Here is a 24222-nt window from a genome sequence, read left to right on the forward strand (position 1 = left end):
GTTAGTTCAGATGCAGAAGTAAAATAGCTACCATGCACAATGTTGTGTGACATCTGCATTTTTAATTTCATCAGAAAACCTCATGCAGATGCTTTGGAAATGTGAAGACATTTTAAACAGCTCCCTCTGATTCAAAATGTCAACCAAAAGCAAAATCAGCTCAGAAAGGCATATTAACCACACAGAACGCATACATGCAGAGGATATATATTATTCATTACCTGTTCAGCCTTGCTGTCAGCAGCATATCTGAAAGCCAAATGTGCTGCGAATTGGTGTATTCTCATGATTGGGGACTTCCCCATTTCCCAGGAAGATGAATTTGGGGGCATGAGAATGACTTCTAATAAACACAGTGATAGCAGCGATGATGGTAAACGGAAGTGCAGCTTACCTTTTCCTCCCTCCTCCCCCGAAGGAAAGTACAGTGACTCATGTGTCAGAAGGAACACGCTAACCAAAAGACAGTCCATGCAGTTTGTAAATGTCCACTAAAAAACCCTCCCCTGGGACAGCTAATGACAATTAGTCACTCTTGAAGGCACAGGGTCTGTGGGCTTCTACAGATCGGCAGCAACAGGTTCGTCATTTAAAACGAAAACATGAGTCTCTAATATGAAAGGTACCCTGGAAACTGCATTTGAGATACGAGATGAGTTTTTCTGTCCCTGAGAAATGATAAGCCTTTGCTCTGAGGGGGAAAATCAGTAACCTACTGATGCAATGGAATGCATCAGTATTAGTGCATGGTTGTGGACTGAGGAAATACATACTTGCTTATCAAGCCCTTCTCAAGCAACTTGCAGGTATTCGCTCTAGAATGAAAGTGTTTACACATGGAGTTACCCTGGAAGAGCTCTCATATATACATATGTACATATATATATATATATATATATATGTGTGTGTAGAGGGAGAGAGAGGGACATGCCTGAAGGACATAGTTCATAACTGACAGTCATATGCCTGTGGACTTCTCTACATGAAACAACGTAATATAAATAATGTGATTTTGAGGTCTCATAAATCACCACAAATCACCCTTCTTCCCATAATATGAAACCTGGCATCCTCTAACATTTCCTCTGCTCCGCCACATTGTCCCAAGATCCCGTAATCGCAGCAGGCACGGATTCCTCAGTGATACCCCCAGGTGCTGTCAGGTGGTGGGGCCCCGTTGCCTCCTCAGTCCGGGCAGTGCCGCACGAGTGAGTAAAAGGCAGCAGAGGAGCAGGATTTCCTGTTGGAGTTTCCTGACACTGCTCACGACTGGGTGCAGCTGAAACAGCAACAGTGCGTGTGTATTTAACCAGATCTGCATTCGTGTGCATTTGCTATGCCTAGTTTGGGGCATGAGTCTTTCATGTAGAGGGCTAAAGATATGACAGGTGTGTTTGTTTTTAGGTGATTTTTTTTTATGAACTATGCTTTTGAAATTCAAAGTGACTTTACTGGAGGGTATATGAACGGAGTCCAATTTTTCCAGCTCCCGGAACTGCGCCGTTGTTTTCTGTGGGCAGGAGGAATCTGCGGGCACAACCGTGGTGGGTGAGTCTGCACAGGATGGACAGGGCTGTGAGCCTGAGTAGACCCACAAGGCTGTGAGTAGATGAAAGTATCACTGTAAATATTCAGGGAAAAGGAAATAGAGTTATGTTTTTCAGGGTAGTGCTGCATATACTATATGTTTCATAGCAGATGTTTCAGAATTGAAACAATTAGGGCCTAATGTATTAATAGATGTATCTGGAAAATAACCCAGCAGTATATCATGGATGAGCTGATACCAGCTGATATGGCTCCAGTGGATTCTTTTCAAGATTTGAACATACTTTTACTGATCTCCAGCCAGTATAAACCTTGATGAGAGCAGGATGCCTAGATCTCATGCATATCTTTGCAACTTCTCTTACAATCTTTGGACTGTACAGTCAAAAATGGCCTTTTGAATCAGATCCCAAAATCACTGAAGTGGTTCCTGTAGCACGGATAGGTACAAGGGCAGATTTCATGACTTCATTAGCCTTCAATGTCTTGAAAATACTTTAGATCCATTTCTGGTGCACTTAGATGGGAGGGTGATATGTCCTAGGCTTTGCCAGCTATGGGTACAACCACCTGCATGGGCAGGGAAAAGGGGACCCTTGAGCTATGATCAACAGTAGTCAGTCAGTGCTGCCATAAAAATGTTGTCCCGTAGCCACTGCGGCAAGGATGGTGGTGGTGGGGAGATTAGAATGAGATGTCTTGTTACCACATGTCTCATTACAGCTTTGTTCAGTTCCATTGACACTGGTTCATTGACTTGTTCTACCTCAAATAGCTTTCTATACTGTATTAACTTGCTTATTAACTTTTTTGCTGCCATTCAGAGGGACTGATACAGGATGGAGAGTTAGGCAGAGAGGAAACTCATGAGGTTCAACAAGGACAAGTGCATGGTCCTGCACCTGGGCAGGAATGACCCCAGGTACCAGTACAGATTAGGAGTTGACCTGCTGGAAAGTAGCTCTGCAGAGAGGGATTTGGGAGTCCTGGTTGACAAGTTATGCGTGAGGCAGCAATGTGCCCTCGTGGCCAAGAAGGCCAGTGGGATCCTGGCCTGCATGAGGAGGAGCGTTGCCAGCAGGTCAAGGGAGGGGATCCTGCCCCTCTCCTCAGCTCTGGTGAGGCCGCACCTGGAGTATTGAGTGCAGTTCTGGGCTCCCCAGGACAAGAGGAATATTGAGCTTCTAGAGAGGGTGCAGCGGAGAGCAACGAAGATGATTAAGGGACTGGAGCATCTATCGTGTGAGGAAAGACTAAGCGAGCTGGGCCTGTTTAGTCTGGAGAAGAGAAGACTGAGAGGAGATTTGATCAACATGTTCAAGTACCTGAGGGATAAATAGGGAGGACCGGGCCAGGCTCTTCTCCAGTGACAAGACATGGGGTAATGGGTGTAAGTTGAAACACAAGAAGTTCCACCTCCCTGTGAGGAAGAACTTCTTTCCTGTGAGGACGACAGAGCACTGGAACAGGCTGCCCAGAGAGGTTGTGGAGTCTCCTTCTTTGGAGATCTTCAAAACCCACTTGGACGCAGTCCTGTGCCACGTGCTCTAGGTGACCCTGTGTGTGCAGGGAGGTTGGACTAGATGATCTCTAGAGGTCCATTCCGACCTCAACCACGCTGTGATTTTGTGAATTTGCCAGTTCCTTCCATAAGCATCAAATAGCTTGGCTCTTCAGAGTCATCTAATGATTTTCTCTCTACTTCTTTCAGCTCCAAGGCTCCTTGAAGAGAAAGTTGGTGGTCAATCTGTCACCTGTCAACAACAAGAGGCCCAATGGTGTTTCAGAGAGCTCTTTCCTTGACATTAAGAGGATAAGAGTGGGTGATAATCTCTCAATGGGACAAGGTGGACATCATGTTAACAATTGCCAAAGCCAGTCAATGTCAGGAACTATGCCTATGGGGCAAGGAACACAAAGAAAGGCTAGCAACCTAGCAAATAATACACATCCTAGTGGGAATGGTATATTTAATATGGCTTTGAAAGAGGTAAAAAAAGAACCAGGAGAAACCATGTCCTGCAGCAAACATTTAGATGGCCAGCTGTCCCATGAGAACGTGTTCCCTAACAGATATGGGGAAGACTCAGGGGAGCAAATGATGGATCCAGAGCTTCAGGAACTATTTAATGAACTGACTAACATATCAGTGCCACCAATGAGTGATCTTGAGCTGGAAAATATGATAAATGCCACCATAAAACAAGACGAGCCATTCAACATTGACCTTGGGCAGCAGAACCAGAGGGGCCCTGTGAGACCTCTGCAGATGGAGAAGATGGTTATAAAGAGTGAATATGCACCAGGCATGAATCAGGCACCTGTGGGCTCCCCACAGATGAGGCCTTCTTCTACAGGTCCAGCCTTCACTATGGCCACCGCTGCCATGTCCACCTCCTCACCCATCCCTTCTGTGCCTCAGACTCAAACACAAGTATCACAGGTTTCTTCTGTGTCCAGTCGGCCATTGCCTAACTGGCAAGAGGTGTCTCATGCACAGCAGCTCAAACAGATAGCAGCCAACCGGCAGCAGCATGCCTTGATTCAGCAGCAACAGCAGCAGCAAAACCAGACAGCCAATTGGTCCACCTTGTCTCCATCTGGACCTTCTCCTGGACCCTTTGTGCAGGAGAAAATCCCCAGTCCTTCCTTTCGTCAGCAGCAGTTCAGCCCACAAAACTCAGCAATGCTCGGGGTACCAGTGAATGGAAATCAGTCAAAAGGGATGAACAACTATGTTTATAAAACAACAGCTCCCCAGAGCAATCCCATGGACATAATCATGCAACAGAAGCCTCAGGACCTCAACAGAAACTTTATCAACAGTGCTCAGCCACCACTAGAGCAGCATCATGGCAACACAAAGCCTTTATTTCATTTTAACTCAGAGCAAACAAACCAGCAGATGCCTTCGGTTTTGGGTTCCCAAAGCAAACCTACCCTTCTGCACTACACGCAGCAGACCCAGAGCTCAGCCCCAGTACAACAGCCGCAGCAACAGCCACAACAACAACCACAGCCACAACCTTCTCAGCCTCTCCCAAACCAACCTCTTCAAAGACCACCCAATGTACCCCTAGCCATGCAGCAAAAAATGATGCTTCAGAAAATGCAGCAAAGCCAGCAAATCTCAGGTTTGCAGTATCCAGTCTCTCAGCAGCATAGACAGGTAAGACAAGTTTCTCCTCATTTGTAATAGAATCATTCCAGTGTGGAAGCAGAAATGTTTTTCCTCCAGGAAATGTGCAGTTGTGGCAAATAATGACCATCTTGGGATATGCTTCTTCAGGGCTGGTGATGCCATGTTTAGAAAGTACTTTGTCATAGTTGGTGGTGACATATTTAGTGTTTTTTGAGGTTTATCATGAATGCACACTAAAAAGAATCTAAAGAAAGGCATGTCCACAACACTGTTTTTTCTTTAGCCAGTGGAAGGAATATGCTACCACAGGAAGGTGAGATAATAGGGCAAAGATAAGATTATTTTGCAATCTTATCTAAATTTTCTATCTTACAAAATTTTAGGCTGTTTTGAATGGCAAAATTTTAACATATTCTTGTATAATCTAAGGTTGTGTATTTTACACCATTAATTTCTATGCCATCATTTTCCTTAGGGAGGCAAGGTTAGGAAATTATGCTTTTAGGTATCTTTTGACTCACATGACAAAAATACCGTTTTCACATTTGTTATCTGTTTGGCAAAGAAAAACTAAGACTTATCTATGAGCTTCATAAACACTCATCACTTCTGGGAATATTCTGTGGACAAAATACATGCTTAGATATGAAGGTGAAGGCTGTCACAGATGCATCTACAGTTATGTAACACGTGGCCAGTGCCCACGGTTTCATCATGAGACACAGTGCTCTGCCATGGTGGTTGTAGCTCAGTTATGCTACAGAAGGTCACTAGTGTGTCCACATCCTAAGTTTCAGACCTCCCAATTGAAGGTGAGATATGTAATCTCTCTGTAACGCAAGAACTCAGAAACTAGAAAAAATGTGAAAAAAAAAGAATGGAAGAAAAAAAGAATAGTATATTTTATCCTGTTTAAGCTAATCTTGAAACTTTTGGTGGGGCTTTGTTCAAATCATTTGATGGCATAGAATGACAATAGAGGTATACAGATCATTCCTGAATTTCGTTTATATCAAAAAGAACTACTGAAACTACTGAAAAATGAAACCCTAAATCTTCCCCTGAAAAGCAACATTGTGAATGAGTCATTCAGAGCTGGATTTTCTTGGCCAAACTGGGCGAACAACATAAAGTCTTTAAAAACATAAAGTAAATATAGTTGTACACATGGAAACCTTTCTCTGTTTAACTATTTTAGATTCCCTGATTAACTAACCGTAGATCTCTCCAACAAATAATTCCTTTTTCAGAGATCTCAGCAGGTGCCACATTTAGGCAGTTTGGGTGAGGAGGGGTTGCTGTGTGGGAAGGGGCTGCAGAACAAGCAGCCGTGGGAAGCAAGCAGAGCCTTACTGTTTCACAGGAGGCCTTTCTGGCTATTCCTTACTCTTCTGGGGCCACTGTGTACTGTCTTCTTAGGAGCATTTCCCCCATTTGCTTAGTAGACTGGCAGGCAGATGTATTTTAGCAGTTCCTTCAGCCATAGTGAAGCTTCCAGCAATCTGTCAGCACAGGAGAGACAGGCAGAACTTCTGCAAACTACTGTTTTTCTGAAAAATATGCAAGGTCACATTCTGGAAGGCAATAAAAACACTGCTTGAGGCAGTGTCAGTTCCATGCTCTGTGGAACTCTTGCACTGCAGCTCAGGGAGGTGAGCCACCAAGATGGTACTTGGCAACATGGCCACGGTAGTACTTGCAATATTTATTGAGAGTGTAGTGGGATCTCTCACCTGTGCAGCCACACGATTTTTTGGATCTTAGGACCTTAGGTGAGATTCTTAGGAAACTTCCCCTAAATGAACTTTGCTGAGTGCCAAACTTCAGATATTACACAAAGGAGGGACTTCTGCCTATCATCATGGACTTCAAGTAGCTTTCCAGAGTCACCCACCATCTCACACCACTTCCCAGTTCAGTCTGCAGGATGTGGCTATCCTGACCCACAGCATAGCTGTGAAGCTTGAAAGCTTGTAGACAGAGATTACAGGGATTTTGCAGCAAAAGCACTGTTGTTATGCTTTCTAGAAAGGTAACTGGATTTTTTAAGATCCTTACCAGCTGCTCCAGAGTTCTGCTGAAATGTAGGAAATCAGGCAAGTCTCTCAGTAGTGTGCCGTAGCCGCAGGAACAATATTTAGTAATATAGATGGTCTGTAAATTGCAAGATTTTGGATTGATTTGAACATGATTATTCACCTGGCCACATTTATGAATTCTGTGAACTCTATTAATAGAGTCTACCTATGCGGCTGCAGGAGCATGTCCAACTTCTAGTCAGGGCTTGCATGTCCACCTTGTAAGTATCTTCACCTTGGCACTTGGAGCACCAGGGAGGGCAGCATTTGCCATGGTAATGGAAATCCTGAGAGTCTCAGGAAGTCTGAGAGGTGTGCAAAAGTCTGTTATATCTGCAGTCCTGGCTTCACCAAGACACCTGCCAAGATCCATCCTAATGAAAAACTCCTATAATCTAATTTATATAGGCACTGAACCCACATTCAAGTTACAACGTGGATATCATTTCAAATTGGTTTCTGATATGTTCACTTTGCAATGAGGGTACATGTAAAATCTGTGAAGTAGAGTCAGGTTCTGATGATTCTCCTGTTTCATCCCACCCTTACCAAACTTGCAGGTTCTGACCGCTTCACTTCCCACTTGCCTCCAATTCTGTCAAGTCCACATGTACAAAATATCTATATATGAGATCAGCCCTGTCCCACCTGACTTGCTCCCCTCTTAGTCACCTCAGATAACAGCCTTACCTGGTGTCTGAATATCAAAGTTCATCTGAATTTTGAGGAACCTCAGATGAAATATGGATGTGGCACGATTTGGAGAAAAATCCAGACCTTGCACTAATCTGAGATGCCATCAAGGAGAATGGCTAGTGCAGTCAACTGAACAGGGTATCCTATTTTAGCTAGGTTTTGGTACACTGCTCTATGATATGGCTATTAGCCAGGCATTATTAGTGCCCCAAGTACAGAGCTCTCTTCCTCATAGATCCACTCTGAATGCTAAATTAGTCCTTAACATTGTCATGCCAATAACAATAACTAAGGGCAAAGTAAGCTAATAGGTCAATAGGTCAAGACTTGCTCATTTCAGCAATGAGGACATCACAACATCACCTTCTTTAACCTGCACCCTCTTCTTTCCTAGAGCATAGGAATAACCCCAGACACCAGTACAGGCTGGGGACTGACCTTCTGGAGAGCAGCTCTGCAGAGAGGGACCTGGGTGTCATGGTGGATGACAAGTTGACCAAGAGGCAGCAGTGTGCCCTCGTGGCCAAGAAGGCCAATGGGATCCTGGGGTGCATTAAGAAGAGCGTCTCCAGCAGGTCGAGGGAGGTGATCCTGCCCCTCTACTCAGCCCTAGTGAGGCCGCATCTGGAGTATTGTGTCCAGTTCTGGGCTCCACAGTACAAGAGGGATGTGGAGCTGCTGGAGAGAGTCCAGCGCAGGGCCACAAGGATGATCAGGGGCCTGGAACATCTGCCCTACGAGGAGAGGCTGAGGGAGCTGGGCCTGTTCAGCCTGGAGAAGAGAAGGCTGAGAGGGGATCTGATCAGTGTCTATAAGTACCTCAAGGGAGGGAATGCAGAGGATGGTGCTGGCCTCTTTTCACTGGTGGCCACCAACAGAACTAAGGGTAATGGCCACAAACTGAAGTACCAAAAGTTCCGCATGAACTTAAGGAAAAATTTTTTAACAGTGAGGGTGACAGAGCCCTGGAACAGGCTGCCCAGAGAGGTTGTGGAGTCTCCTTCTCTGGAGATCTTCCAAACCTGCTTGGACGCAGTCCTGTGCCACGTGCTCTGGGTGACCCTGCGTGTGCAAGGGGGTTGGACTAGATGACCTCTAGAGGTGCCTTCCAACCTTAGCATTCTATGATTCTATGATCCTACAGTCTCCTACCTCTGAGGAGTTCTGCTCATCATTAACAGTGATACATGATTAATTACCAGCATTTACTAATTAACCTCATGATTAATATTTATTTTACTCATGCCCTGTTTTTTTTCATGAGGAATCTGGATTTGATTCTGCTAGATATCGCTAAACTCCTTCTCAGATCCCAGATTCATCTGGAATACAAGGACCATTTAAGAGCAGGCTGGAATGCTTTGTCTATAAAATCACATTTTTAGATGAACAAGCCCACTCTCAGGATTTCTATTCCTTAAGCTTTAAGATAGCCAAAAAGCATTTGAACTTGACTGTGTTTATGAGTCCAGGATTGCTAAATGAAAATGTAGGACTTATAATTTTTCTGCTTGTCACAATCACTTTGTATCAAATTGGAGGGAGTTTGTAGTGGGATTTGCTAATTAGATGTCTTTTGCCTGTAGGGAAAAATCATAAAAATGATGGAAATCATCTTGGCTTCCTGGAAGAAGGTTGAATTGAATGAGGGTTCTGTTCGCTTCTGGGTTTTATTCTTCATTGTTGTGGGCAAGATTAACCTTTCCATTGTCTCCCAGAATGCAACATATGCAGAGTCACAGAAAAATTCTTACAACTTCAGTATTCTCTTTGTTTAGAACCTCCAAATTCTGCTCTGTTCAAATGAGGTTTTCAGTGCAGAACCTGAGAATTTGTGACTGTGTGTGAGGAGAAGCCTGAAGTCTAACTTTCTCTCCTCAGAGAAACATAATACAGTCAATGAAAGATGATTCTGAAGTAAGACAAGGTTTTTGAAAAAAAAAATGGTGGTTTTGACTAGCATAAGAAATTCTGCACATATTTTAAAAGCGTTTGATCAGCCATGTGACTTGCTCAATATGATTCATCAGCCTTCTATCAAGGAGAAGTCAGAAAAAGAAATGCCAGTATCTACCAAATAAAATATTATTCATCCCCTTCTGTTTTTGACCTAAAGCCAAATTAAACTCAGAGGTTTCAAGCTGACTTTCTCTACACATTTTTTTATCCAAATTCATTCACACAAGGGAGGGGAGAAAAGAAGGCTGAGCTTATGAGAGCAGGAACCCTAATGGTTTGAGGCCCCATATCTAGTTCATGTAGACATCTGTCCATGGGCCACAAAAGCCATATTTAGTCTCAGTTTTGGGAATCAGCATAAGGGAAGGGAATCATGAGAACTTCAGCCCCCCCCACTTTGCCTGAACAGCCAGTGGTCCCTGGTTTAAAGCACTGCTGTAGTATCTGTAGTAACAAACAACTGTGTTTCCCTGTACGGAGTTCAGGGCCTTGTCTATCCTTGTTCTTTCCTAATCTGTTTGAGGATGGGATCATCTCTCCTTTTTTATTTCCTCTCTCTATTTTTTTTTCTCCCGAAGAATCCACGAATGTGACACAATTAGTTGCAATTTGGGGCATTTTTGCCCTTACTTGCCCTGATTGGGACATGCCCTAGATCATTTTCTTCACCAGGTACTAACAGGCTCCTTAAAAATCTAACCAGTCTTTCTCCCTGCTGAGCTCTGAGCAATCCCTTCCCCAGTACTATCTCCAGGCACAAATATCCCACACTTGGCTCTTGCTTCATGCGCTCCCATAGCAAGGCTTGATGCTTGCAGCATGTGGCGGATGCTTCACAACTAAGTGAAGCAGCGTGTCCACGTGTGGCCACACAGCTGGAGAGAGGTGGTGGGGCAGCACTGCCCTACGCATGAGCCACTGCACGGGGCTCGTGCTCAGAGGAGATCCAGCCCCCTCCATTACATCAGCCCTTTCAGATGCCCAGAAAAAATCAGAGCTTAACTGATATATATGCATCACTCTTAATATCTCCAAGGGATACAGATGGTAGTTCAGCTAACCTGGCAACTCTGCGAAAATGCTGAAACAGATTCTCATCTTACCCAGGGTAATTTCATTTATTTCAGTAGGAAGTAAGTGGACTTGCAGCAGCATAGTAAGCAGCAGGATATGGTATTTTACCTTTTTTTTTTAAAGCACAGGTTGCATTCAGTTTTTATAAAAAACATATGTTAAACTGTCAGGTGGTTAATGTGCCACACAAGGAAGAAGCATGAGGAACAAAATTGTTAACGGCTTCTTTGAAAGCGCAGCTAGCAAGACTCTTGTTATCTTTCACTGCTGAGTGATAGCTTACATTTCTAATTCAATCCCTAAAATTTCTCAAAGAAAATGTGGCTGCCTTGAATGATTCACATGAAAACAGCATTTTTGTACACCACTGTGTTTAACACTAAAGCAGAAAAGATCCCATTTTGGTGAGGCAACCTCTATGTTTTCAGGCGTGAAGGAATTATTTTGCAAATACTTGTGAGGGAAAGAGAAAACCTAGAGTGACTTGTAGTAATTGGTACAAACCAAGATTAAAATTTGACTTAGATCACAAATAACAACGATTCCAGACCTTTGGAATCTGTAATAATAGAAACTGTTCCATAGTGTAAGAAAATAGCAATGTGACCTTTCTTTCAACGCTCACTATAAAAATAATATTTGGATGACAGCTTTTCTTGATAGCTCCATTTTGGTTGCATTCCTTCATGCAGTAGGTTCTGTTTTAAATGTTCTGACTAAAAGTATGAATATGTCCCAATAACTGCCATCAGTTGCATGATTATAGATGATTTACAAACATGAAATCAAAGAAAAAAATGTCATAAGTTCATGTACTGTTATGGTGAATAGTAGTCTTGGTTTCTTGGTCATGACTTATGCCATTCATGTTCGGTTTGCTAAATGAAATATATAGACAATCATACTGTGGACATTCAGCTCCCTGCACACGTTGTAATTCAGAGGCTTAGAGACATGACCACTTCTGTGGAATTTCCTAAACTTTTTGCATACAAGTAATTACACTAGTAGAATAGTAGAGTATTAGCTACTTAGGTCAAACCCCTCCCTGCTCAAGATTTGGGGATATGTAGATAGTCTCTGTTTTCCCATTTGGGTGCTTTTTGAAGATACTTCTGTGATACAAAACACCATTTCAGTTGTGTGGATATGTGCTGAGCTAAGACCAGTTAACTTGAAGGCTTATTTATTATTAATTTGTATTGTGAGATTTCCTGGAAGATCCACTGGCAGAGCAAAATGTCATTCTGTGAAGAACTGCACAGACTTGGATTAGAAATGTCTCTGGTCTCAAAGGGACAATGCTGAGCCAGCTTCTGTGAGAATCAAGGTAAAGATGAGCTTTACAGAGGCCTTTGAAGAACATTGGTTTCCACTCACCAGGGCTAGAAAAGTTGGCTTCAGAGGTGCAGTGTTCAGGAGGCACTTCATAAGCCAGTAAGTTAGCTTGGCCATGAGGAAGCAACCTGTTGGAGACAGGATGGTCAGTAAGAGTGCTAACTGCTTCAGCCATCTGATTGTACTTCACTGGCACCACTAAGCAAGAGACCTTGGGTAAGGAAGCAGAGGGACAGACAAAGTGCCTGATGCATATGTATGACAATGTGGTCTCAAGGGGGAAGGGAGAGGTGAGATGGGCAGTGCTGATGGCTGAATTTACAGTTTTGGGGTAGTGGGGTAAAGTAGCAAGTCATCATCAAAGACAGGATATGAGCTTGCATTTATAGGATTAACCAGAACAGTGGTGCAAAAGGACAAGTTTGGGACAGAAAACTGAACATGTAATGCTGACTAGGAGGTAGGGATGTTTCCTTTTGAGTTCTCTGCTGTTGCCTTTCTGTAGTCTTGGGCAAGTCAGTCTGCCTTAACCTGTGGTCTTGACTCTAAAACTGGGCTGTCCATGATGGCTTCTTACCTGGGTGCAGTGAGGATTACCAGTACTGCTCTGTGAGCCTCTGAGGGCAGAGTTGAGGCCTGAGTCAACTTCCTGCAGGGATTTTGGAAAGGCAGCCTGGAAAAACAATATAATTCCACAGTCATTTGGACCTGGCACGGTAAAAAGCCCTTTCCTGTAAGTTTTTGCTTGTTTGTAGGCAATTTATGAATACCTCAAGAAGTCAAGGAACAACAAAAAAAAAAAATTAACAAGCCCTACCTCTCATTTTCTCTTCCTACAGTCTTTCTATTATTTTAAACCTAAATCCCTGAAGTCCTTAAGAACAAACCCCAATAATTTCTCTCTCCAGGGATTCAAAATGAAAGAATACTTTAATGACAAATACTTGTTCCTTCATTCAGCCAGTTTTACTACTGGTGTTTTTATGGTAAGAATCTGCCCCAGGCTACAGATGACTGTTAATAAGACAGTAACAGACATAGTAATGTTACTTTAATAAGAGTTTTCATGGGTGAATTTACCATTTATATCTGATGCTGATCCAGAAAATTGGCCAGATGCTCCCACAGAACTAGTCCAGAACCATCTGCCTGCTTCATTTGCTGCATGCCTGTTTCTGATAATGTACACACACAGTATAAGAGACAGCTTTTGCCTTGAAAAATTTATAATTCAAATAAGCAAAAGCTTGAGAGGAAGGGAATGTTATTTTTTTATATATGTTACTATTTTATATATTGTTATATATTTTGGGAAGGAAAGAAGGAAAATCTCATCCACAGCCATTACAACCAATTCATTAGAGATATTGGATAAGGACATAAGTACATACTTGCCATCACGAGAAATCTTCTAAGTCTGGATTGAACCAAACTCAACTGTTGGCCTCAGAGTGGGTGTATCCCAGGATTGTGCTTGAATTTGTCGCCCTCGCTCTGCTCATTTCAACCTGGCTGCTGTCTGCTCCAGAGACTTTCATTTGAGAGCCTTCTTGATCAACTTCTCACCTATGGCGCCTACCACACTTAGCCTTAACACCCTTAGCCCCCCAGAACCTCTAGAGCGCCATGAATTGTTGGTACCTCTTACCCCATTCATACCTCTAAATTGAAGGCAAACAGGACATTTGGGTGCACCCACCAGCTTGCTAACACACAACACACCTGTGCTTGTGTGTTTATGCACTGGCTTTATCTTAGGTTGCACCTGGTCACCTTGTACATGGTAAAGAGTTTAGATCTCGAGGGCATCCTCACACCACGCTTTAAAGGTAGAGCAGTTCAACCCCACGGAGTTGTGTTGTCTCCAAGCGGGTCTTGTCACTTCTCAGTCTCCTTTCATAAGGCTCAGTTATATCAGGCTCCAGCTAGAAATCAGAGGGTGGCTGAGTTGAAACACAGGAAGTTCCGTCTCCATGTGAGGAAGAACTTCTTTCCTGTGAGGGTGACAGAGTCCTGGAACAGGCTGCCCAGAGAGGTTGTGGAGTCTCCTTTCCTGGAGATTCCAAACCCACCTGGATGCCACCCTGTGCCCCGTGCTCTGGGTGTCCCTGCTGGAGCAGAGGGGTTGGACTAGATGATGTCTAGAGGCCCCTTCCAACCTCAGCCGTTCTGCCTCAAATAGTTCTTTCCCCAAGAAAGCCAAACAGCTTTCATGGACCCTTTAAGAGCAGTATTTAGCCCTGACATAGCTGTGAAGACGTATTAGTTGGGTGATTTTCCCATTTCATGGGAAGAGTTGATGGGTTATCTATCTGGCTTGTCCACATTGTATTGTCAGTCAGTAGAAAACACATAAATAAGGTAACAGAAGGAATATTCACTACACTCCTTCATAGCAGTTATCTGTATTCAGTGTTAAAGCCCTAAGCGTCATATGTAGCCCATGAGGAAAGCGCAGTTCAGTGTGCGCACATGCATGAGGAGCAAACTTCTTGCATAAAGCTCTCAGTTCCCATTACACCAGCTGTGCTGCCATGTCTGAGATAAATTCACAGATTCGAATTACTGTGGATTGCACTGTGTGACAGTATGTCAAAGGAAGTCCTGACTGAGGCCTTCAACTTGACATTGCCCAGAGCTGTAAGCAAGGGGCAATGCATGGCTGGACTTCTTCCAGGGCAGAGTGGGAGAATGTGCGTCACACAGCTGTGCTCCGTGCCTCCCTGGGGCATCCTGACTCCTTCCTGCTGGTTGGATAAGGACCCAGCACTCGGCAGCCCTACTGATGAGCATGGACTACTCACTGCTCCCTTGAACCGGACTGCTGAGAAATCTCACCCAAAGTGCAGCAAGCAGCAGCCACACTGCTGAGAGCAGAGAGGGAGCAGAAAGTTTAGTATAAGAGAAGAGGTGCCAGGCTGGAATATATCCAGAGGAGGAAGGATGTGATAGAGGTAGACAGAGTCTGGGAGAAGAGGTGGTAAAGAATAAAATGTAGGAGAGATGAGGGTCTGAAGACAGGAGGAGGTTTAGGAGACAACAGTAATACAGAGTGCAGGTTAGGACTGGGTGAGGTTGAATAAGAACATTGTGTGTATATGTATGTGCATATATACTTCTGTGTGTCTATGCACATAAACACATATATAGCCCTTGCAAAGGAGGAGGGGAAAAATGCTAACCCCCCAAAAAGCAACCGCTTCTCAATCCCGTAAGTGAAATATGTGAAGGGACATGAAAGTCTTGGAAATGCAGCCTTCCAGATCTATGTTACTCAGAGTCCTTGAATATGTAACTCAAAGGATATGCTAAATATTTAGCCTACACTGTTGATCCTGCCAGTCTCTGTCAGTCAGGGAAATAGAATCACCAGTATATTTTGCCCCCTGGAAAAAAATAACACATCCTGTTCTCTGCTCTTCTTCCTTCAGGGGAACCTGCAGTCCTTCCACGAACCCCAGGCTGGAAGTATAACTTTATATATTTAATAACCAAAATGTAGTTTCTTCTTGTTTTACATAAGTTGCTCATTGAGTCATATGAGGAAGAAAGATGTGGACTATGTGCTCCTCTACGGCCTTCATAAAAAGCTGTGTAGTCCACCTCAGCAGATAAGTTTCCCATGCTCGATTGGTACCAAAATACATGTGATGACTAAATCCAAAAGGCAGGTGGCCTTGATACCTCCAATTTGGTTCTCATCCTGCATTGAGTAAGGAAATACCCATGCAAGACCTATAGTTGATGTATGCCTGTTCTCAGCATTGCTCAGAAACCCTATAAGGGATTGAACCAGCCTTCTTCCTCCACTACAAATTCCAAGATATGAAAAAAAGAAAAGGTGTTTCTGGGGAGCCAGTTTATTCTGCAACCTGTAACAGGGAGAGGTACTCTGAGGTCTTTTCTTAGTTCTGTGAAGATGGGCTAGATTTGCTCACAGTCTTTTGTTTTTCCAGTCCTTTCTATAATTTGCAGTGGTTGCAAGCTGGGCCACAGCCTCGCTCCAAGTGAATGATGAATGACTGAAGGATTTAGTGCTTTGGTTCTGGTATAGAAGACCATCCAACTTTATCCATTGCAGAGCTAGACTTCTGCAAATGACTGTAAGCTGCAATCCCAGCTAACACAGGCTTTCCTGGGATAACTCCAGTCTTGTCTGGTTTTAGCTGGAATGGAAAAGATATAAAAAAGAAAGAATGGCTTTTTTTTTTCACTGGAACTACTAAAAGACATGAGAAGACATGGGGATTAGCAGAAGAATTAAGAACTTCACAATCTAAGTGCAAAACAGAGTGGGAGGAGGAATGATGGGAGTCAGTTCTGGCTATCCATCCTTAATACAAAACTGTCTGCTCTTTCCCAGGCTATACTTCACTGTCATATACTTGCAAATTCACTCCAGGAATGAAAACAGACTAACTTTAAGTTTGTTCCCAAAGCTGCAAATTTGTCCCTGCTGGGTGTTAATTTAACTGCTTCCAGGGCACCAGGATGTCTACTAGTGTTCGCTTTTCTTTCTTTCTTCTTTTTTTTTCACACATCTGGTCCTGTGAAAACTTCCAAGGCATCACACAGAAGCGTGATGAATTGACCACTTTTAACCCTTTCTGTAGCATGCCAAATAAGATGTGCATCAAGCTCGCTCTCCTTCTCAAGCTTCCTCCTCCTATAGCAAGGTCTACCTGCCTTAAAATCATAGAATCCTTAAGGCTGGAAGGGACCTTTAGAGATCATCTAGTCCAACCCCCCTGCACACGCAAGGTCTCCTAAAGCAAGTGGCACAGGACTGCATCCAAGCAGGCCTTGAAATCTTAGATTCTCAAACTTGCCCCGCATCCTCAGCCTACTCACCAGAAGCCTAACTTCACTCTTGTGGATCTTTTGACCATTTCACAGGATGGTAATTGAGGCTTTCTTCAGCTCAATCATTCTCTGTTTTTTTTTGTTCTGTGAACAAACTTGACCAACCAGTAATAATCAAACTTCAAAAAATTTCCAGCAGGAAGAGGCACATTTGGAGGAGGGACTTTTTTTTTTCAAAATATTTCTTTTTTTCTCTTGCTTTCATCTGGTGTTACCACTTCCTAGCAGGGAGGACATTCAGTACAGCAGTTTTGCTCACATTATGGCAAGTGATGGCCTTTTCCTGTTGATTTTCTATTGTTTCATTTGTTCATTAATGGCTGCATTAACTCTTTATATGCTGCACTGGCTGAACCACAGTTCAAATCCAGTAGATTCAAAATGATTGGTCTCTTGTTTCCAGTCATGACTGTGGTATTTTATCTTATTTTTGCTACTCTGCCTTCTATTGAATGACTCACTTGTGTTAACAGTTCACTTGTTTCACTAACATATACCTATCAATAGCATAAATACTACCTTTTTCACGTTTGGCTGGGATTTTTCAAAAAAACACAAAGATATTTGGCACCTTAATTTCTCTTCCATTTGCCACATGCACAGTCTTTGATTTGACATCTTCTCTTCTTCATGTAGGCTCTCAGTCCTGGATTTTATTTTTAAAAGAAGCAAATAACCCTCGCTCCACAAATTACAGGCCTCTGATAAACATGAGATCTACTTCATAGGTTAAGTACAGCCGTGTTACCAAAGTCTTGTTTCTTATTCCAAATGCTGTCGGGGCAGCCTTTTTTTCAGAAGCTGCACTTTTCTGTGGGCCCAGGCCAGCCTGCAGGGGGGCCTCTGTGAAGTGTGGGAGCAGTTCTTCAAAATGGTTTTCCATAGCCATATGTATGCTGCACTAAAAACATCTTTTAGGATTTTTAATCCTGGCCGAAGTGCTTTCTGGATTGTTGGACTCGCCACCTGAACATACTAATGAAATTTGGTCTGTGGTTTGTGGAGATGCAATCATCTCACTATTAAGTCTGAGCTTTTTAAAGCTGCATAATAAGACTTGTATGTCCATAGCCAAATTATTTATGCAGATCCAGAGAAAGTCCAAAAAATATACAGCTTTAACATTTCCACCCCTAGTTCATTCTGACAAGTTTTCCAATCAGTGCACCTAGTAACCATCTTTGAAACTGGCCATAAATAAATTTAGACTGGAAATTAACAGCACATTTCCAGCAATTGGAGAAATTATTTTCTGGAATTAGTAAGGAAGGTAGCCTTGGCCTCAAACCTGAATGGTTTTTTGATAAAATTTAGAATAAATTTGAGATGATGTGTGATAACAAGGCATTAGACTAAAATATGGGATCTTCTTCTACTCTTCTGCTTTCATAGGACAGAGTACTCTTGCCATGACCTCGTGTGGCTCTTCTTTGAAGAAACAGCATGGGGAGCTGTGTAGGCCACCAGTGATCACAGCTGAGTAAATGACATAGCGAGGGAGGCTGCATGGACTTTCAGACATTTAGATGTTGCATTCAGTTAAATATATATTGGCTACTCTTTCTGTCAGTTCTGGTGGTATATTTTTTCAATCTTACAAAGAATCCAAAGTGAACCAAAGCCCAAAAGTTATTTGGTATATGAATTGTATATAAAAATGCATATGGATCCTTAATTAAAGTCAAGCTGCAGAAAAAAATAAATAAAAAGGCTGAAAGGCCAGTAAGATCACAGTGCTTTGTACCAGTGCATAGAGAAACATTTGGACTGTTTGTTTTGAGCACAATGTTAATGAATTATTTTAATCATCTTCATTACAGTCTTTCAAGCAGAGGAGACTACTATGTAAAACCAAGCCAAACAAAAATAACATAGAAAACCCAGAGGCAATGATGAGGTTACTAATTAGATAACTTTGTCTTGATATTTGCATTTCAGCCTATGGATCTGAACTCTCGGGGCAAGAAGAGAGCAAATGGCCACTGCCCTGGGTCCGCTAGAATGACATTTTCAAGGTGCCTCTTGGTCTCTTGCATTCCCCTGGCTTAACAGGGTGAGAAAACCCTCATGGCAGCCTTGATTGGGTTCCTCCCAAATCTTTCTTATATCTCCCTGGTCTTCATGTGGCAGCAAAACAATGCCAGAGCTGAGATTATGCTACAAATGTTACCAAATTGTAGGAATTACATAGAAGGCACATATTTTATGTTGTCTTAGTTTCATAACTTCTACCACTACTGTCTCAACACTACCACTCGTGTGTAACATCTGGTTTAGCTTTTCTTATTGCACTTTTGTAACTATGTACCAAATGCAAATTTTTAATCCTAGCTGCTAATTCATCTATACTGCTTCTGTAGCATGAGTAGTTTTTAACCATTCTTTAAAGATTAAAAAATGGAGAAAGTGAGACCAACCTTTTTTTTAGCACAGCTAATCAAGTTAAAACAAAAAAAATAGTTCATCTAAATAGGTGCTCTGATATATATTGGTTGCATTGAGAAGAGATGTAATAGTGCAATCCTTCTAGAAAACAGTTCATTCATTTAGATGTCTAAGTACAGCTGTAATTTTAGTCTCACAAAAAAAAGGATGGTTTGATTTAGAATTAGTATAAACTTTGAAGTTTCTTTAAATTTTTCAAATGAAAATTGTTTTACCTAGCAGTCCAATCAAAATTCATATAGGAAAAGGTTCCTACGAATGTTAGTGGACATTTTCAGCCTTTTTAAAGACATTTTTTATTTCATCACCCAAAGTGGTCAGAATTTCATTTCATTAATATTTATATCTATAAAGCAGTTTAAGAATTCACAGGTTTACTCTTCACGCTGAGCAAGCCTGCACGTGTCAATACTCATGAGTGATCGGAATGGGTTCGTGTTTGCTGCATAGCTTCCTAACACTTCACAGAACGCCAAACAGCTGTAAGCATTTTTCAAATGTAGATCACAGGAGAAATTGATTTCACACCATGACTTCTACATTTTCATCTCAGCTACTTTATATATGTCCATGTATGCAGAGGTAAATACATTTTCATGTATGACTTGATGTGAAGGGCAGCCTTGTACTACTGCAATGGTTAGACAAAATACTGTTCCTGACTGGTATTTTGCATAAGCAGCATTAACTAAAGGTACATTTTAAAATTGTAAATTTCAGAATAATACTTAAAAGATTAGGCAAATCAGCTGTGTTCATCCACATTAAATCTAAACTCTCTTTTCTTGTCCATCAGTTCAGACGGACAAGACAAGACACTAAGGTCCTGTGAGAAATAGAGTGCAAGGGGGTAAAAAGAAACAAATGAAGTCTACATCCCTGAAATACACTTACTGCGTTTGCTCAAAAAGGCAAAGTGAATGCTAGGAACTACTCAGGTGACCTGTGGGGAGCACATATGTATGCATATGTAAATATATACATACATACAGCGTAATACTGCTGTACAGTTAGTGGGTTTGCATCCTGAATAGTACCTGCAATCTACTCACCCATCTCCTATCAGGTGTGGAAGGGAAGAAGTAGTGTCTTAAAATTAATCTCAGACTCTTCAGACAACTAGAAGGAGATAGGAGAGGATAAATCATGGATGATTTGAGGAAGGTGAATAAGGAAGAATTAATCACTGTTTCTCCTAACATGAAACTAGAAGGCACGTAATGAAGTCAAAAGGCATCAAAACGAACAGGAGACCCTGCTGTTTCTGATAGGCACAGTGCTCGGCAGCAGTGAGTCCCTTGGTAAGTGCTCCCAGGTGTTGGGTTTAAGAAGATGCCTCTTGTTCCCAACACGTGAGAGAACTTCTTGTGGAAGTCACTGCTGCAGAGCATTGTTTAGGCATGGATGCATCAACAAGGGATGGGGCAAGTTCAGAAGATGTGTTTGCCCCTGTGGCACCCAACACTGTGATCTGGAGGCAAACTCTCCTTCCAAAAATCCTTAAATTGTGGAAGATATATGAGAAGAAGTAGTAGCCTATGGAGGGTCTGTTACTATAATCTATATCTGAATCTCCTCTTGGTTGTTTTAAAGATAGATTTGCTCAAAGAGTCAGATTCTTTGGCCTGGTCACTCCACTTCTTCCAATGTTCTCCTGAAAGAAATATACTCAGAAATTAATTTTTGAATACGTGTACATGCAGTTTCCTGGCCTTGCTGAAGAATATTTCTCTCCACATCACTAACTCCATTACATACTGGCAGGAAGACCAAACCCTGGGCTGTTACCACTGTAGCACACAGTTCTGTCTGCAGCCACAGTAGTGAAAAGGATTAGTGAAGTGTAGTAGCAAAAAAGATTAGTGAAGAGTAGTAGCAAAAGATTTTTAATACAGGAAAGACCAGAAAGGGTGTCTGCTTTGGGGGAGCTCAGCTTAGCTTTGTCTCCATTGCTGAAATTTAGGATCCTGTGGCCTACTTGCCCCTCACTGCAGCAGGGTTTTTCCAATGTCTCCATTTTTTTCAATGATCTCTGGTTTTGCTCCAGGAGCCCTGGGCCAGTCAGAATGGATCGAGCATTCGCCTTTCAGCTGCAAGAGTGGGCACAAGGACGTAATTGTGAGCTGTGCCTGCTGAAAACAGGGGTTTTGAAGGTGGCAACACTACGAGGGGGGACTGAGCACCTCCCAGCAATTCCTGCTGCAATACATGCGCCTGTTGTGGCTGCCTTCTAGGTGAGCTTAATGACCACTTTCATGTGATGGCAGAAACATCCTGAGGAACACCAGCAGTGGAAGGGAAATGATGATTTTCAGCCATTTATAACCGATCCAAACTGGAATGGCATTTCATGGAGAAGCCAAAAGCAATAGCGTTAAGCTACTAGACTAGCTGACTTCCAAAGGCTTCCTGCAAACAATGGAGGAAATGAGATTTCCAAAATAATTATTGCAAAATTCTTTTCAAATAGTGTGTGTAAAGCCCCCTTAGCACTGATGCCTGATTTTCCTATTAGGATTCCTGCTTTTGAGGAGTAGTAGAGTGATCTGTAGAAACTGTGACAGTGATGCTAGTTTACTCCTTCCTGCTATTGCAAGTTCCTAGGCAAAAGCTTTGGATCTGATTCTTATTGGAGCTAAGATCATTTTGCATCATAAGGACCATAGAAAATAGCATTTAATAGAAGCAGAATTTAATTACTAATTCAGGTCTATTTGGTGTAACAGGGACTTGATGTGAATAAAAATCAGGGTTTAGGTGTTCCAAGGGCTCCTTAAAAGGGAGAAAACAATGTGCAAAGTAAACTCAGTTATTAATTCAAGAGCAGTGCGAGCAGCAGTGGCACTGAAGAAACCCGATATATCCATCAATCAACACTGTGGAGCCCTGTTTGTTTGCATTAGTTAGAGTGTGATGAATAGGTCCTCTGTGTAAAACGTTCAGCTACGCTGCGAGAGGGTAATAAATTATGTTTGTTAATTTTATATGCCATATGTATAAAAATCGCTAAAATTTGTTAATACACTGTAAGGGTGACAGAAACCTCTGGTCCTGCAGGAACCTTAGCTCAGTGCTGTTCCATGTCCACGAGCGAAGGCCCTTCTGGTGTTCCCTGGGTTTCAGGGAATATGATATGCACTGACTGGAGGGAGAGTTTCACCTGCAGTTCTTTCTGTCATGCAATTACGCCGTTGTGTGATTCGGTTCACATTTTTACACCCCCTTTTGTGCAAGTCAAGGCCAAGTGAAGGTGAGTTCAGCCTCAATCATGCAACTGTACAAACTGCAGTTGTTTTTTAGAAATCCTTCCTCCCCAGATAAGCCGGTTTCTGTTGTCTGGTGTATGCTCTGAAACACTACAAAGTCGGTAATGACTAAACAGCACAGACAGAAGTATGTAAGAGTATTTTTTAAAGCATCGTCTCAGAGGAGAAGGAGAGCTTGAGAAACTGCATGGCTTTCCAGAAGCTTGCTTTACGGCAGCGTTTGTTTCTCAAGTCAGGGCAGCGAGGAAATGAGTCTAATGCATGAGAATGTTGCCATGTTATTAAACGGTGGTGTAAAAGCCGTGCATGCTTTCATGGGAATGAGGGCCTGTGCCAAAACTGAGATGCCTAAGTTCTCCCGCGGGAATGCATCCGAGCTTGAGAGGAACAGAGGAAGTTGCTGTGAAGCAGAAAAGATTGGGGATTTGTGTCAGTGTGTGTTTGCAAGGAAAACTGCGCCTTTGCCTGCCTGTGTAACGGGTGTTGCGTGGCCACAGGGACCACGCAGCACCCGCGTCCTCGTGCGCCGCGCGGCGCCCCGACTGCTCCCCACGTCCAGCACCTCCTGCTTTAACACCTGGGTGCAAACCCAGGGCACTGGCACGGCTGCCGGGGCCGGCACGCACGAGGCAGTAACGTAGAGCAAATTGGCTGGACCCTGCCGGAAAAAAGCCAGGAAGGCTTCACTGCTGGCAGCAGATGCCAGCACTGGGCCCCTACAACCAGTCTCTGCATTAGAAATGAATGTAAAAATAAAAGTAGCTTTTGTTTGACTTGTTAAATACAAATCATTTCAAACCCCCATCAGCAAAAAGTAATTTTTTCTTCCGTAGCTATTTTTATTTTATCGGAAAAGAGGAGAGCTCATTAACTCTAGAGTTTTGAACTGTAGTTTAATAGAATGCAGGCTAATACAGTTCATTAAAATACGCGTGTTTGATGTTGGAGGTAATGTTTGCACAAATCCCCAGGGAGATGATATTGTTGAGCTAAAATGGTGTTTTTCACAGCCAAATGGCATAATCTCATTACCAAAGTTTTGTGATCAAGATGAAAGGTTCACTTAGTAATTGCAGGGGATAAACACTTATTTTTTTCTCTACATTTGCCCTTATTACTCACACATAACATATTCAATAAGGATTGTTGCATTTTCTTCATTTCTCTTGCTCACCTTCCTTACCACCCACTTTGTTTATGATTCACCAATAATTTCTATGGACCGGATGTAAAGAAGAAAGCAAATTTCTGTTAGCCTGTTATTCTGTTTGCTTATTGCAGGAAAAAAAATCATTAAGAGATGCATTTGTTAGCATGTAGCCTGGAGATGCACAATTTGCTCAGATGGGACAAAATTTTCTTATTCTGAAATTCTTTCTTTTCCCCTGATTTTCCTGCAGTGTCTAAGTGCAGCACACTCTCTTCTAATTGGTGACCCCACATACATGTTCAAGGAAAGATGCAGAGCCCGTGCAGCAAATGGAAACTCTGCTTTTCTTGGTTCCCGTCAGAGCCTTGGAAATACCCATCTGTGGACTCCCAAGCATCTGATCTCATGCTGAAAACATGGTTTGAGAGATTTGAAGGGGGAAGAGCACATGTGCTTGGAAAGTATAGCACTGGTAGGCATTCCTCTGGCCACGGGGTCTTTGGAGTGGGGCAGGAGTCCCTACCTCGCTCACAGACTATGAGAAAAATTCTTTTTTGCCCTTAGTTCAAGTATTTCTGTAACAGCAATTGGGACAGCCCTTAGGCTCTTGCGAAGAATTTTGAAATGCAACAGCAATGCAGTCGAATTATTAGACCCCAGTGT

The 24222-nt window shown here is 42.6% G+C and overlaps 1 protein-coding gene across 1 annotated transcript in view; it reads left to right on the forward strand.

The window, feature by feature from the left end:
- MAML2 (mastermind like transcriptional coactivator 2) overlaps nt 1–24222 on the forward strand; it is a 199970-nt gene that overhangs the window by 133136 nt on the left and 42612 nt on the right. Inside the window, exon 2 of the mRNA XM_088522318.1 lies at nt 3260–4717. Coding sequence (XP_088378444.1) covers nt 3260–4717 — 1458 coding nt within the window. The remainder of the gene's footprint in view (nt 1–3259; nt 4718–24222) is intronic.

The sequence above is a fragment of the Tinamus guttatus genome, unplaced genomic scaffold, assembly GCF_059628265.1.
Source record: "Tinamus guttatus ecotype Peru unplaced genomic scaffold, ASM5962826v1 Tinamus_guttatus_pri_ptg000150l, whole genome shotgun sequence".
Lineage (NCBI taxonomy): Eukaryota > Metazoa > Chordata > Aves > Tinamiformes > Tinamidae > Tinamus > Tinamus guttatus.